The 13889-nt window shown below is 44.5% G+C and overlaps 1 protein-coding gene across 1 annotated transcript; it reads right to left on the reverse strand.

Moving 5' to 3' along the window:
* Positions 1–566: 566 nt before the first annotated feature.
* On the reverse strand, positions 567–12329 carry map3k12 (mitogen-activated protein kinase kinase kinase 12). The gene is made up of 15 exons (XM_085782522.1): positions 12072–12329; positions 10218–10742; positions 8573–8756; positions 8236–8427; positions 7989–8147; positions 7556–7714; positions 7302–7410; positions 7004–7113; positions 6616–6732; positions 6373–6507; positions 5838–6256; positions 4385–4689; positions 4215–4282; positions 3313–3610; positions 567–1435 (listed from the first exon to the last, which is right to left on the reverse strand). Exons 2-15 carry the CDS (start codon positions 10678–10680, stop codon positions 1280–1282), a joined length of 2874 nt encoding a protein of 957 aa, XP_085638648.1. The 5' UTR covers positions 10681–10742; positions 12072–12329; the 3' UTR covers positions 567–1279.
* Positions 12330–13889: the final 1560 nt, after the last annotated feature.

The following is a 13889-nucleotide window of genomic DNA, read 5'->3' on the forward strand; positions in this document are numbered from 1 at the left end:
GTACGCCTTGCTAAAACTAGGATAGACTATCACAACAGTCCTGCAATAATATTCTACATTCATGAAGGATCTAATGTTCAGTTTTAGCGGATAACTGTTTCAGAGTGGTGTAGTAGAATAATCAGTATGGTCAATTTGGAGTCTGCAGATCATTTCATACAGGTGTTTCTGTTATTTTATCCATCTAAATATACAGTTTTTTTTAACACCCTTCAACATCAACACAAACTACATCCTCTAAAATGATAATGCACCTTAATCAGCACCTGTCTGAAACAATTTCAACAAAAACACAACATTTACAGGCTTCATGGACACAGGATCGTTGTTTAGTTTGCATTATTTCCAGCAAGGTGTGCCTAATAAACTGGCACCTGAGTGTATAAGTGCATTTTCAGTGAACCCCAGAGGTCACAAACTTGATAAGCTTAATAAAAACCTCACACTTTTCTTGTGTGTATTTGAAACTCAGTAGTAGGAGGGTAAAAAAAAATATATCACCTACTGAGAACCCTAGTTATGCATCATGATCCATGTCCTGGTGAGATTTTTCATTCCATGTTGACTTTGTTTTTTTTTTTTCTTAAGTGCTGACATTTATTAACAAAAAAACCCAAAATAACTCAAGTAATACTTTCAGGATTAAAAAAGTGTAAACTTTCACAAAATATAAAACGGACACATTCGAACCATAAATTATAAACATGTAGTCATGCATTTGTTCACAGGGCTGCATACTGTTTAGTCTTACTTTTTTTTTTTATCTTACAAATAAAATAAAGTTAGATATTTCTCATGTGGTATGTATTGGATATTTACATTATTATTCATTAGTATTTGATGCATTAGTGTGTGGAGTATCATAACGGATGCTCCCAGAGTGAGGGTTAGAGTGTTTAAAGGACTACAAGTGTGGTATCTTCTTGTGCGTGCGTCTGTGAAAGGGTTTTTGCTGAACTGGAGCTGTGGCTAAGGTTACCTTGGTAACTATTTTGCCTAGAAAAAAAACCCTACTGAACTTAAATGACATTTATCTGATGTCACAAGCTGCCAAAAATATTTGATGTCAGGTTATGACAAATGCCCTATGTCATCTGATGTAGGTTTGCCAGCCAACAAACTTATGAGACACCATAAGTCGACTTGTCATAGTCTGAGTGGTGTAGTAGGTGTGATCCCTCATGACAACAGTAATGTACTGCACTGACAGATTGGTGTACGCCTGTGACGGTTGTTCACTGTAGGGTAGCTGGAGGTCTTTTTGCTAGTGTCCAGTGATCTATGGAGGTCCTGTATGTGGCGCCTGTGGAGACCCCTGATAGGACTGAGATGGCGGTACCCATGCTCCAGCACTGGGGGGGCGGCTGGGCTCTCCACTACCTGACTGATCCAGCTCAGCGCTGTCGCAGTCAGAGTCATCACACAGGGCCCGGCTCTGAACGGGGAGAAGAGAAGAGAGAGAAGAGGGAAAATAATGTCACACGATTTAAAACCAACATGATGCATTTGTGGCAGTGGTGGAAGAAGTGTTGAAATCCTGACAATGCAAACACAGTCCTGCATTTGAAATCTTACTTCAGCAAAAAATACAAAATAATAATAGTATCAATGAAAGGTACTCAGTGAATTAGACATTATCTAATTGACAGATTTATTGAAATACTGATGTAATAATGCACAAGCAGTGTTTGCCATTGTAGCTGCACAAGGTGGAGCTTGTTGGTGGAGTTGTTCCCAACGCAAGGCATGCATAAGCATAAGGTTTGGTTGCATCAATCATGAGATGATAAAGGTTTTTTAGAAAAGAAGATATGGATCATTTAACCTCTTTTACCTCATCTGGGAATGGAGAGACACATTAAAAGGCTGCCAAAGACCCTTTTTTAAGAGGCCAAAGGTCAAAAATGTTGGGAACGAGAGGTTTAACACTGTCTTGAAATTTAAAATTTTATGTTTAGTTTAGTTTAGTGAGTTTATTTTGGTCTTTTTTTAACTTGTAGAATCAAGTGAACACATAGATAAACAACAATATATACACACGATATAAACATAATTCATTTTTCCCTAAAGTATAAAAATCTAAAACAAATGTACCTTGACTGAAAAGCCGTAGCTCCAAGCTCCAGCTTATTTTGCCGACCCCTCTTACTTCAAACATAACAAGTGACTATACAATAGCTGTTATATAGATGTAGTGGAGCAGACATTTACATAACATAAAATACACTGCCCGTCCAAAAAAAAAGTCACACACTCTAATATTTCGGTGGACTCCTTTTAGCTTTGATTATGTCACGCATTTGCTTTGGCATCATTTCGATAAGCTTCTGCAACGTCACGTTTATTTCCGTCCAGAGTTGCATTAATTTTTCAAAGATTCTCAATGGGGTGAAGGTCAGGACCACATTTCTTCCTTGAAGATGATGCTTCCCCACTATCCTTCTAGTTTTAATAATGCCTTGGACAGGTCTTAACCCAATTTTACTAGTCTCAGCAGTCTCCTTAGATGTTTTATTTGCTTGATGCAGTAATGTCAATAATTTGACCCTTCTGAAACCGATTAACATCTCTTCCACGACCACAGGATGTGTCTTTCCAACATGGTTGTTTAAAGGGATAGTAGCTTTTTTTTTAAAGTGGGGTTGTATGTTGTATGGGGTTGTACAGTTTTTATTTGGAGCTAACCAACTGCTGATCGGAGGGCGCTAACCCTGGGTGGAGGGATACGTGAGTTGGTTAGGTCCAAATAAAAACTGTGTTTTTCCTGCACTTTGAGGGGCTGGAAAAAATTATATTATAGCGAACAATGCAACTGTGTATTTTTTTTTCAGGTAAAACCTCTTTTAGGCCGTGAAAATAGGCCGTTTCTTTGGGTCCGTTCACAACAATGTATGTTGTAAATCTCTGGGCAGGGCTATGGGCTGGCGTTGCTAACGGGAGGAGTGCAGAGAGTCTTCTACTGCAATTAAAGTACTTAGGGGCTATTTGTAGATCATACAACCCCACTTTTAAAAAAATGCTACTATCCCTTTAAGAGATGAGACTGCATCAGTTAGGGTTAAGTTGTTGCCAGCTGAAACATCATCATCCATGCAGTAATCATCCAATGGGAGGCTCTTACCTATTAGTTTAGTTAAATCCAGGAGGTGACTTTTTCTTTTGGACGGGCAGTGTATAAACCGTTATGTACAATATCTCAACATTCCTCATGAATACAGTTCCACCACTGTTTGTTGGTGCTTTCACATCAGCATATGACTCAAACTGACACATGCGATCCTCTGGGGAACTGCTTTTTTTTTTTTTTTTTACCTCATTGGGATTCTGCCCAGCGTCCAGCTGAGCTTTGGCCTGGCCCAGGGCTCCGTCTCTCTCCGACAGGCCGTCGGAGGCGTGCGCGGGGTCGGTGTTGTCCGCGGGGATCTCCGACCCCTGAGAGAGGAGGTCGTCGCTGCGGTCGTCCAACCTGTCGTCGGTGTTGGTGCTGACCACGTCCGGGGTGCCGCTGTGGGAGTGGTCGGTGGTGTGCCCCTCCTCGCCGTCCGACACCGACAGGTTCTCCGAGCTGAAGGTGGACACCGACTGGCACTTGCTGATGCTGGTCGGACGTCTGGAGGGAAAAGAAGAAAGAAGAGGGGTATGACAAACATTAAGGTTTTCACACTTTTGCCATACTTGTCACTTATTGTATTTATTTTGACACAAGCAGTCATGGTGTTGTTGTTTGTTGGTGATTGTTTGTTTTGTGAGAGTATTAAAAAACAAAAAACAAAGAAAACAACAGGATATACAGGAAGTAAGATAACCTAGGATTCTAGGTGGAGAAGGGATAGGAATTAATAAGCTAATGCTTCTTCCTATTCCTTTTCAAACATACAAGGTTTTTTATTGACTAGTGCTTCAAGTGTAATATGTTATTCACATGTTTGAAGCACAGTCTGGGGGGTGTAGTCAGGACTTCATTTCACTGCTTGTTGTAAGTGTACACTTTGACTTTGCATGTGACAAATAAAGAATCTTGAATCTTGAATCTTGAATCTTGAATCTTGAAATAAAGTATTTAAAAAAAAAAAAAGTAGGCGTCGAAATCAACAGCGCGGAGGAATGACGTAAATTGAAAACAGTTCTTAGATCTCAGAATAAGTCAGCAGATTGCCAGAGAGGGAGGATAGCTTGAGGGAATTTTTCAGTGACGAAGGACATCAGTTACTCACCGTCTCCGTGGTAACTCAACCTCACTGTCAACTTCACCCTCCTCTTCCTCTGATGACACCCCACGCCTCTGTAGTCAGAAACATGAAAAACACACAACCGGTGAGAAATGATCAAAGTCTCGGTAAAGGAGTTTCCTGAGGAGCGACGACAGGTGTTTCTGCCACTGCACCTGTTTGCGTGTGATAGCTGCCCTGTAGAGGATGGCCGAAGGCGTGAGGTGCTGACTCCCGATCCCCCCCGACGCCCCCCGCGGCAACCTCACGGCGCCGGCTCCCTCCTCCTTGTCCTCCCCGTCGTGAGGCAGGCGCGGAGACCCCAGAGACCCCCGTCCCGCCGCCGCCCCCCTCCCGCACGGCGAGTCCGGGCTGCTGGAGAACGGGAACGACGCGGCGTCCTCGCTGGGGGTGTCGCTGCGCGGAGGCGTTTCTGTGAGATCATCCAGACCGCCCGCGCCCGCCTCGGACCCCCCTAAACCTGTAGAACAAACGCAAAACAAAAAACTGTTTATTATAGAGCGATGGCTGCATGGAATTCTTTGCCGAGATTTTTGATGCCAGAAGGTAGTGCAGCCTCTTTTAAACAGGGACTAAAGATGGATTTGTTTTTACAAGAGGGAGTGACTCTCTGACCATCAGAGACAGTTGCATGTCACAAACAATGCATGATTTCTGTTTCTTTGTACTTTGAGAACAGTCTGGATGATCTTACTTACTGCAATATAATTTGGAGCAATACATTTCCCAGTTATCTGGGCAAATTGCTGATTTTACAGAAGAAAATTATACGTATTATATCTTGGTCATATATCATATTAAGGGAAAAAAACGGAAACTCAAATGTACTAGTTTCAGTATTGTTTGTAAAGGCCCGCAGTTATGGAATGATCTTGACAAAGACCTACAAACATCTTCAACTGCACTTGTTTTCAAAAAGAGACTGAAGAGGCAACTGCTGCTGAAATATGCATGATAGTGATGTAATTTTCTCATGTTTACAATTATGATTTGTGACTGTTGCTGACCAGGCTACTTGGTACTTGTTAGGATTAGGAGCTCTTCTTTTTTTTTCTCTCTCTCTCTCCTTTCTTTTCTTTTCTTTTCCTTTGGGGGGGGGGGGGGGGGGCGGGGGGGGGGTTATGGGTTGTATGTGAGTGGAAATGTAGATTACCCTGTGGCGTGAGAATGTGAGTGTTTGGAATATATTTTGGGTTCATTTCACGCAAAATGTATTATGTGGCTACGTGTATGTCTATGTATATTTGTATGTCTTCTTCCTGTGTATGTATTCCTGTCATTTTTGTGTCTGGGCCCCTCTTAAAAGCTCTTGAGCTTCTCAGGGTGTCCCATTTCACATATGAAATTACAAATATTTTAATGATTTTAATACCTTTTCTATATGTGAATAAAGATGATGATGATGATTTGTAAATGAGATGTGAGCTTTTTTTTTATGTTTTGTGTTGCTGTTGTCCACTGTATGAATGATGATGATCTATGTTGAATGTTCTGTGTTAAATTCTGGAACAGAAATGTTTGTAAGACGTTTTGACCCCAGGAAGAATAGCTGCTGTCTTGTACAGCAGCTAATGGGGATCTAATAAACAAACAAACAAACAAACAAACCTGCAGAGGCGCTGAGGCTGCCCCCTCTCTCCAGCCCGCCCACCGAGGCCTCCCCTTTCCTCTGGGCGTCCGCCTCCAGCGTGGTGCAGATGAGGTCGGGGCTGGAGGAGGAGAGCTGCCTCTGCTGCTGCTCGTGGCTGAGGCCCCTCAGGGCGGCGGACGGCTCCAGGAGCTGCTTGGAGGTGTTGGTGGTCGAGCTGTTGGCCTGGGCGGTTGTGTCCCTGTTAGGGGAGGACTGATTCGCCTTAAGTCCAGCCAGGTCCCCGCTGCTGCCCTTGCCGGGCTTGCGGTGACGGGTCTTTACCCTCCGAGACCGGCTGGGAGAAGTGGAGCTTCTGTTGGGGCAGGCTGGGATAGTGACTTGCATTACAGAGGAGTCCATTTTGGGAATGATTACCTCAGATTTGAGGATGTCTGGCCTGAAAGAGTAGGAGGGATTAGTCAACAACTATAATCCACAAGTGTAATGAATATTCATTCGGCCCCTTTCCGTATCAAACTTTTATCAAATAAGCACTGAAATGAGATCTCTCACCTCTTTCCTGAGGGCAGTTTCTGGGGGACGTTTCTCTTCTTGATGAGTTTGTCCATGGAGTTGGAAGAGCTGCTCTGTCTGGAGCTATGATGCTTAAACAAGCCGGGATACTTCTTATCCAATGACTGCTCTCTCCTGGAGAGAAATGACAAAAAACACACCACCGTGTTAATGCAACTGTGCCTTTATTAGTTTACCAAATTTAGTTTACAAAAAAAAAAACGTTCAACCCTGTACTCCTACCTCTGCAACTCTTTCTCCTTGAGCTCCAGCTGCAGCATGACCGCGCTGAGCTCCATGTAAAGGTTGTTAGCTCTCTCCAGTTTCCTCTCATAGTGTTCGCGAATGTCCAACGCATGCCTGAGAAGAAAGAAAAGAGGCTGCTGATGTCATTGTGCATCCGCATGAAAGAATCCAAATCCTCTACAATAGACGTGCACTCCAGGCACTTATTTCATTTCACAAAGGAGCGACATGGAGAAATGGGACAGAGGGAAAGTGGCAGCATGCATGTAAGCCCCAACATAGTGAAATCACCACTGGTTACAACTAATTTGATCCAACGGGGTAAATGCCCTGAGATGACATGAGATGATGGAACACAAGTAAAGAAAAAAAAGAAAAGAGAGACCTGAGCTCCTCCCTGCGTCGGTTGATCAGTTCCTCATCGAGGCGGTGGAGACAAGTACCCTCAGATTTAATCTTCTCAAAGTGCTGTTTCACCTCTTCTCGCCATTCAGCCTGATGAGAGCACGTCTCTGTTAACCAGCTGTGTCTAGCCGGAGCTGACATTAAAGCCAGCTTTATTTTTGTAGTGCAGTTAATGTCTGATTACTGCATTACATCATGCACTGTTTATCTATTTGTGCACATCCATGTTTGTGACGTTTCCTGTCATTTGTGCTGTGGGAACCGTAGCGGCATCATACCTGAGACTTGAAGTACGTCTCCTGCGGAGTGGACAGCACATCGGCCGATGCTATATCCAGATGAAGAAGGATCTGACGGAAAGAGGGCCTATTCCTGGGCTTACAGTTCCTGCGAATCCGGAATGAGAAAGACAGCTGTGTACATTCACAATGAACTGTAAAATCAATAAAGTCCTTAAACCCCCCAGACTTGCTGTGCTCATTACTCTTCTCTCTCTCTCATTCCAACAGTCCATTCCCAGACGTTTGCTCACCAGCACTGTCTGAGGAGGATCTTGAAGCCGTCCGGGCAGCTCTCCGGTATGGGCAGCTGCAGGCTGTTGTTTCCCACACCCCATATGATGGCGGACGAGTCCACATCTTTGTACGGGATCTCTCCGGTGAGCATCTCCCACAGCACCACTCCGAACGACCTTAAAGTTTAGTTACGTTTTAGTTATTCAGTCTCGCTGAGGTGACTTGAGAACTAAATCACACACTCACAAAACAAGAAATATATGGAGCTCCCTGTGGCTTTGAAGCAATGACCTCACAAACTATCCATTTTCCAGCGACACTGATACATTATCTGCACTTCTACTGCAGAGCATTAAAGATAAATGCCGCACAGAGTGAAGAAAAGCCATGTGTCACTAAAAGTGTGGGGGGAAAAGGGGGGAAAAAATTGTGGACATTTATCAGACTTACCAGATGTCCACCTTTTCTGACACCGGCTCGTTCCGAATCACTTCAGGAGCCATCCAGGCGACGGTGCCGGCGAACGACATCTTGGTGCTCTTGTCACTGAGCTCCTTCGAGGTGCCGAAGTCAGAGATCTTCACCAGGTCATCATGTGTGATCAGCATGCTGCGGAGGTGAGACGACACTGAATTTTACACTGAAATAATCAAAGAGTCACCGGTCAAAGTTCAGGGTGTTCAGGGCGGTGACTCACTTGGGGGACTTGAGGTCTCGGTGGATGATTTTGTGGAGATGTAGGTAGTTCATGCCGCCCGCAATGCCCATGGACCAGTCAACCAGGAGGGAGGGGGTGATTTTACGGCCCGCCCTCAGCACCTCATACAGCTGGCCTTGGGCGCAATACTCCATCAGGATACAGTAACAAGGAGCCTGGGTGCACACGCCCCTAGGACAAGTTGAAGGCAGTTTAGATGACTTACAACATGCAACCGGAAAAGCAAAGCACTATATTAAAGTGGGATTAATGCAGTTAAAAGCTTCTTATAGTGATACAAGACCCTGTGTGGGATGTCACGACGACTTCCCCTTACTTGAAAGTAATGATATTGGGGTGCTTGAGTTTGCGGAGGTGTTTGATCTCGGTCTCTTTGATGTCCCGCACTTTCTTCACGGCGACGTCTTCTCCGTGGAACTTGCCGAGGAAGACGGCCCCCTGCGCCCCGCTGCCCACCCACTGCAGGTCCGAGATCTCCTCGAAAGGAACCTCCCAGGACTCTAAACGCAGACCAACACGTCGACAAGACAAAAAAAAACCTCAGTGAGTAAATGTGAGATTATGAGAATTTAAACAGGATTAACACAAGGGTGGAGACTGATTTTCTCAGTGGCATCCTGTGAGTAATCACTTAATTTATATCCATCACACATTGCAGTGTCTCCAAATGTCAATATGTGCTCTTGCCAGCTTGGACAAGGAGGAGGCAGGAGTATTGTTGAGCAAATTCTAGGTCCATGCTACACAATCGAATAGGCAAGCAGGCAGGCAGGCCACAATTACATCATACAAAGCACCTGCCATGTTCAAACAAATGGTATATTGACAGAGGACAGTGGCCGTTGCTATCCAGAGATAAGGGAAAAATTGAAGAAAAATGACAATCCACTTATGCTATAGTCTGATCTGTCTGTCAACCGTCATAGTGACACTGCTTAAATGACTGAGAGAGCTCGGTCGCTAAAGAGGGAGACGAGCCGGGCAGAATAAAAGAGACAGGCAGATCAATTCTTCATGAGGTCCACTGAAGTGTCCACATCTCTGGAGAGCTGCGGCGGAGGCAGATTCACATGACGCTGCTCCTCTGGCCAGCTGTGAAGACTCACTGTGGCTGATGACTGTGAATGAGCCGGGCCGACAAACCCATAAACACAGTCATGCTGCCAGCCAGGGACATGGTGGCAGTCACAGAGCAATGAAAATAATGGAGCTCTAAGAAACTGAATAAGTCGTTTTACTGAAGGACAATCTGAAATACATGGCCATGAATATTTCTATTTTCTTCCACTTCACTATTCAACTCCGCTGCATTTATCTGACAAATTATTTCAGACTTTCACACTTGATACACTAATCATAATAATGCATAAAATCCCATTTTTTTTAAATGTATGTACTGTAGCTGTGGCCTCTTTTGAGATGTCTATGAGTTCATCAAATTGTAATTCTTCCTCTTTAAAACTCATATATTAGTTTTATTTGAATAGCTGGTCAAGGCCCAAATTATCCACTATTTTATAAAGAAAGAAAAAGCAAAGATTAGAGAAAGGTCATCAAATTTGAGATTTCATACTCTTCTATTTATCTCCCTACTTCACTGTACATAAAGTGGCCAAAACCAACTCTAGCTCAACAAGCTACACATAACAAAATGTCAGTCTCTGGTAGGAGTATAAGTACTTTTACCTTCAATACTTTACCTTACATAAATAGAATTTCAGATTAAGGCTTTTTGTGGTGCAGTGTATTTAGATTGTTGCAATGCTATCGCTCCTTAAGTAAATTGTATAAATGCTTCTTTCAAGCTCAGATATCAATTTCCCATTGTGCATCTCCATGGTTGCGAAGTCACCATAATACTGGTATAATACTAAATGACAAAATGACATTTTCAAATCTCAAACTTTTCTTTGTCCTGTGGTATTTGAACTCAAAGGTGGACTGTTATTTTCTTCACATACCTTCATGGCTGTGTTTGTGTTCAGTGGAGTAGGCCTTTCCAATCATGGTCCAGACTGGTTTTAGGCAGCCAAACAGTCCCTCCAAAAATCCTCCACTTCCTGATTGTAGCCTAATGTTCTCCGACTGGCTCCGAACAGCGCCAGCCTCTGGACTGTGCCCTGCCTCGGCCCCGCCGCCACACTGGCAGACCTCATGTTCATGTAGTTTTAGCACGCTGTTGTCAAAGTGGGCTGAGGGTCCATCGCTGGGAGTGGGGCTGCTGCCGCCCGGCGCCACCTGTCCACCGGTGTCGATGGACAGCACGTTACGGAGGACACACTGTGTGGGGGTCAGGTCCGTTTCGGGGGTGCAGGCAGGGGTGTCTCCATCGAGTCTTCGATAGGGGGGCTCTGAGATGGGGGTGCTGAAGCCTGACAGGGAGGGGGAAGGGGCACGGGGCTCATGGATACAGGTCCCACTCATCAGGGGTTTCCCCAACACAGCAGGTTAGGGTGGGAGGTGGGATGGAAAGATGAGAAACAAGCCTGCAGGAGAAGATTCATGACAATAACTGCATTAGAATAACGTGTAATCTTCACTGTGCTAAGTTTTCTTCAACACATGTGGACTCATTTCAGCACTGGACAGCTCCACGCCTGAAAGGAGCTGTCCGGTGCTGAAATGACTCATGCTGGAGCCTCTTTTGATCTTTGAAGAAGTTAGCAGACTTTACACCAACTTTTTCTTTCATCCGAGCTATAAAAGCCGAACAGAAAAAAAAAACACATGCTGTGAGCTGGGCATTTAGCCAGTCCCCCAGTTTAACCACTTAGTTGATCCATTTCCACACCTAAACTGTGTCTGAATCATGCAGTAAAGCCTCATCTCAGTGTCTGTGAATGGGAAAAACCAGCCTGCCCAGTGGAGCCATCACCCAGAGTGGAGATGGGCTTTATGAATGAATCTAGCAGAGGGAGGTTGGGTTGTGCAGTCCACTGCCGTGACTGTCACCTGTTCTTTAACTGTCCCTCTGAGGAGCATCAGTGCCTGACAGCATCACCGCTCAGCTACTCAGCAGCTCCCATATGTCGTTAGTCATGCATCAAGTGAAGAGCATTGTGTGCATCAGAAGAATATGACCAATTGCATAACCACCCCGGTGTGTACGTATGTAAGCCTACGTGCGTGTGTGCGTGCGTGCATAAGGGGGGAGGGAGGGGGTGTGTGTGTGGGGGGGGTGACACATGTACCCGATTCACATATCCTAGAGCAGCTCCATGTCTTGCACTGCACCACTGCATGAGAAGATCCACGGCGACTGTGCGAAATGAGAACGTGAAAAAACGGGCAATAAACAACCACCGGGCCTGTGCGAAGGAGCAGTGCGCGCACACGCACGTACACACACACACACCAACACCCAACCGCACACACACGCACGCACTCACTCACTCACGCGCGCACACAGACACACACACACACGCACTCGTGCACGCACAAACGCAGGAAGATCAATCTTTAAATAACCGAGGATGTGATGATGACACTCAGCAGCATCATAGCCGACGTGCATGAATTGCAAGCCCTATGCCTACTATGGTCCATGCCAAGTGAAACTGCCGCAGCGTCTGTACATTTACTCAATGTTGGCATCAACACAAATGTTTCGTAATGTGGGCTTTCTCGCTGCACAAATATGATTTTCTAGCATTCATCGACGATGATTCGTTTCTTGGCAGCATCGGTTCATTGGTGCAGTGCGAGCGGCATGAACGCTGCCACCGCACCTAGCGACGGCATCACAGCTCACCGTCCTGTGATACCTGATTTCTTATTCAATCAGCATTTAACCGGATAGTATGACATTCCCATACCTTTCTGCCTGGTTGATGCCGCGTTGTCAAGTGAAGGGGTGGGCTCGGCTTCTCTATTTGTCGGCGATAGCGAGCGAATCGTTGTTTTTCCTCGGTCCGGGATGTCTCTAGTGTTTCCAGTCTCTATATCCACGAGTTTCACGCTACTGGGATGGATCCCAGCGGGCAAATTGTGTTATCAATAACCGGGGACCCATGCAACGTGAGGCGCGCTGGGTTTTTTGGGGGAGGGAGCTGTCTCTTTCCCAGTGCTGAATTGACGTCACGGATGCGCGAGCTGCGGCGCCAGGGGGCGCTACCCCCGCCCTCTGCAAACAGCCACACAGGCAACTAGGCTATCACTTATACACATCATCCCATCCATTATTTCCATTCGCAAAACGTGTCATTTTTTGGGGAACACTTCATTCACAGGTTTCTATGTTGTGAGTATAGTTTCAACCTGGTCCCACAGCAGCAGGCAGCAGCCGCCCTGCTGGCTGCTGCTGATGTGTCCTTGAGCAAGACACAGAGTTGGCTGCAGGGACCCTGGTGAGGTGTCCAAGGCTGGATTAACAAAGGGGGCAAAGTGGGCTACAACAGTCCCCAAGACCCCGAGGAGCCCAGGTTCACCCATCTCCTCTGGTTACGGGTATTTGATCTAATTATGTGAAGCTTTTAACACCACTAAACTAAACTATGAATTAAGTTGGGTTCAGAATCATTGATTATCTATTATCACTAATAACCTGCTCCTGTCATGTGGAGCGGTTTGGGTCAAACTCTAGTTTTATGCCTTTATTTGAGTTTATGTCGTTCTGACATGGAGTCTATTTCTGTGTGTAATCAAATTACTGCAAACTAAATTAAGTATTATTGCAGCATAGGAGTTCTGGTTGCACTGGAGTTAAAGGATAAGTCCACATTTTTAAAGTCCATCCAAAAACAAGTGTCCATTTGAGCAGTGAAACAACCTCTGCTGAATAAGAATATCTAGTGTACATAATAATATTTAAAAAAAAAAAAAAAAAGGCCTACACTGTCTTTCACCTAGATATGTGACAAATCATGTTGTTGTATCATCCCATTGTGGTTTTGTACATGTTCACATGTGTTGTTTGTGTTGTTGTCTTTTGCTGTGTTATCTAAATGATGACCACATGAACAACAACACAGCCATTAGCTACATCTACATGATGTACATGTAGAGCAACACTTTCAAACAACATGGATGCAAGAGGATGGTAAAAGTACAGAAGCAATTTAAATTGGCACGTTGAATAATGCAATAGTTTTGTCACTCACAAATGATGTTTAGCTCAAAGTTGCTGTGTCACATTATGCAGTGCGCATGCATTCATGTGGAGGATCAACCATGAATATATCCATCATGTATTTCCCAGATCAATCTTTATATAAGATAAGAAATTGGCAAAACAATAGACCTAAATATAAAATAGTATATTCATCATATTACAAAGACAATTCTGAAAAAAATGTGGCTGGGGAAAGATCATGTGTAAACAATTTGTAACATATAGCCTAAAGTAAAACATTATGATTGCTTTGTTTAGTCTCTGACAACAAATAGGCTGGTAGTTGGTGTGGCTGTTTGACTCAGTAATGGTGCAGTGTCACTCTGTGTCCTGAAGAGGACAGCATGTCAGCTCTGTCCGGTTTGTGCACTGAAGCAGACCTCTGCACTGCCAGCACTAGTTAATTGAAACGAAAAAAAGGGGAAAAACAAAGATGTGGAAGTCACTTCAGTTTCATTCAGATCTACACAAATGTTTCACTCAGTTCAGTCAATAATTTTTTACCAGAGTTTAACACTGGTAA

Source organism: Trachurus japonicus, chromosome 7, assembly GCF_045865225.1.
Source record: "Trachurus japonicus isolate A0001 chromosome 7, Traja_1.0".
In the NCBI taxonomy this organism is placed as follows: domain Eukaryota; kingdom Metazoa; phylum Chordata; class Actinopteri; order Carangiformes; family Carangidae; genus Trachurus; species Trachurus japonicus.

What these genes read in the sequence shown, in the direction of transcription:
- map3k12 (XM_085782522.1), bottom strand. Translation starts at nt 10,680, where the DNA reads ATGAGTGGGACCTGTATCCATGAGCCCCGTGCCCCTTCCCCCTCCCTG. An exon ending in TCAGAAAAGGTGGACATCTG is followed by an intron (nt 7,715 to 7,988) that starts GTAAGTCTGATA and finishes CTAAACTTTAAG; the next exon opens with GTCGTTCGGAGTGGTGCTGT. An exon ending in AAACTGCCCTCAGGAAAGAG is followed by an intron (nt 6,257 to 6,372) that starts GTGAGAGATCTC and finishes CTACTCTTTCAG; the next exon opens with GCCAGACATCCTCAAATCTG.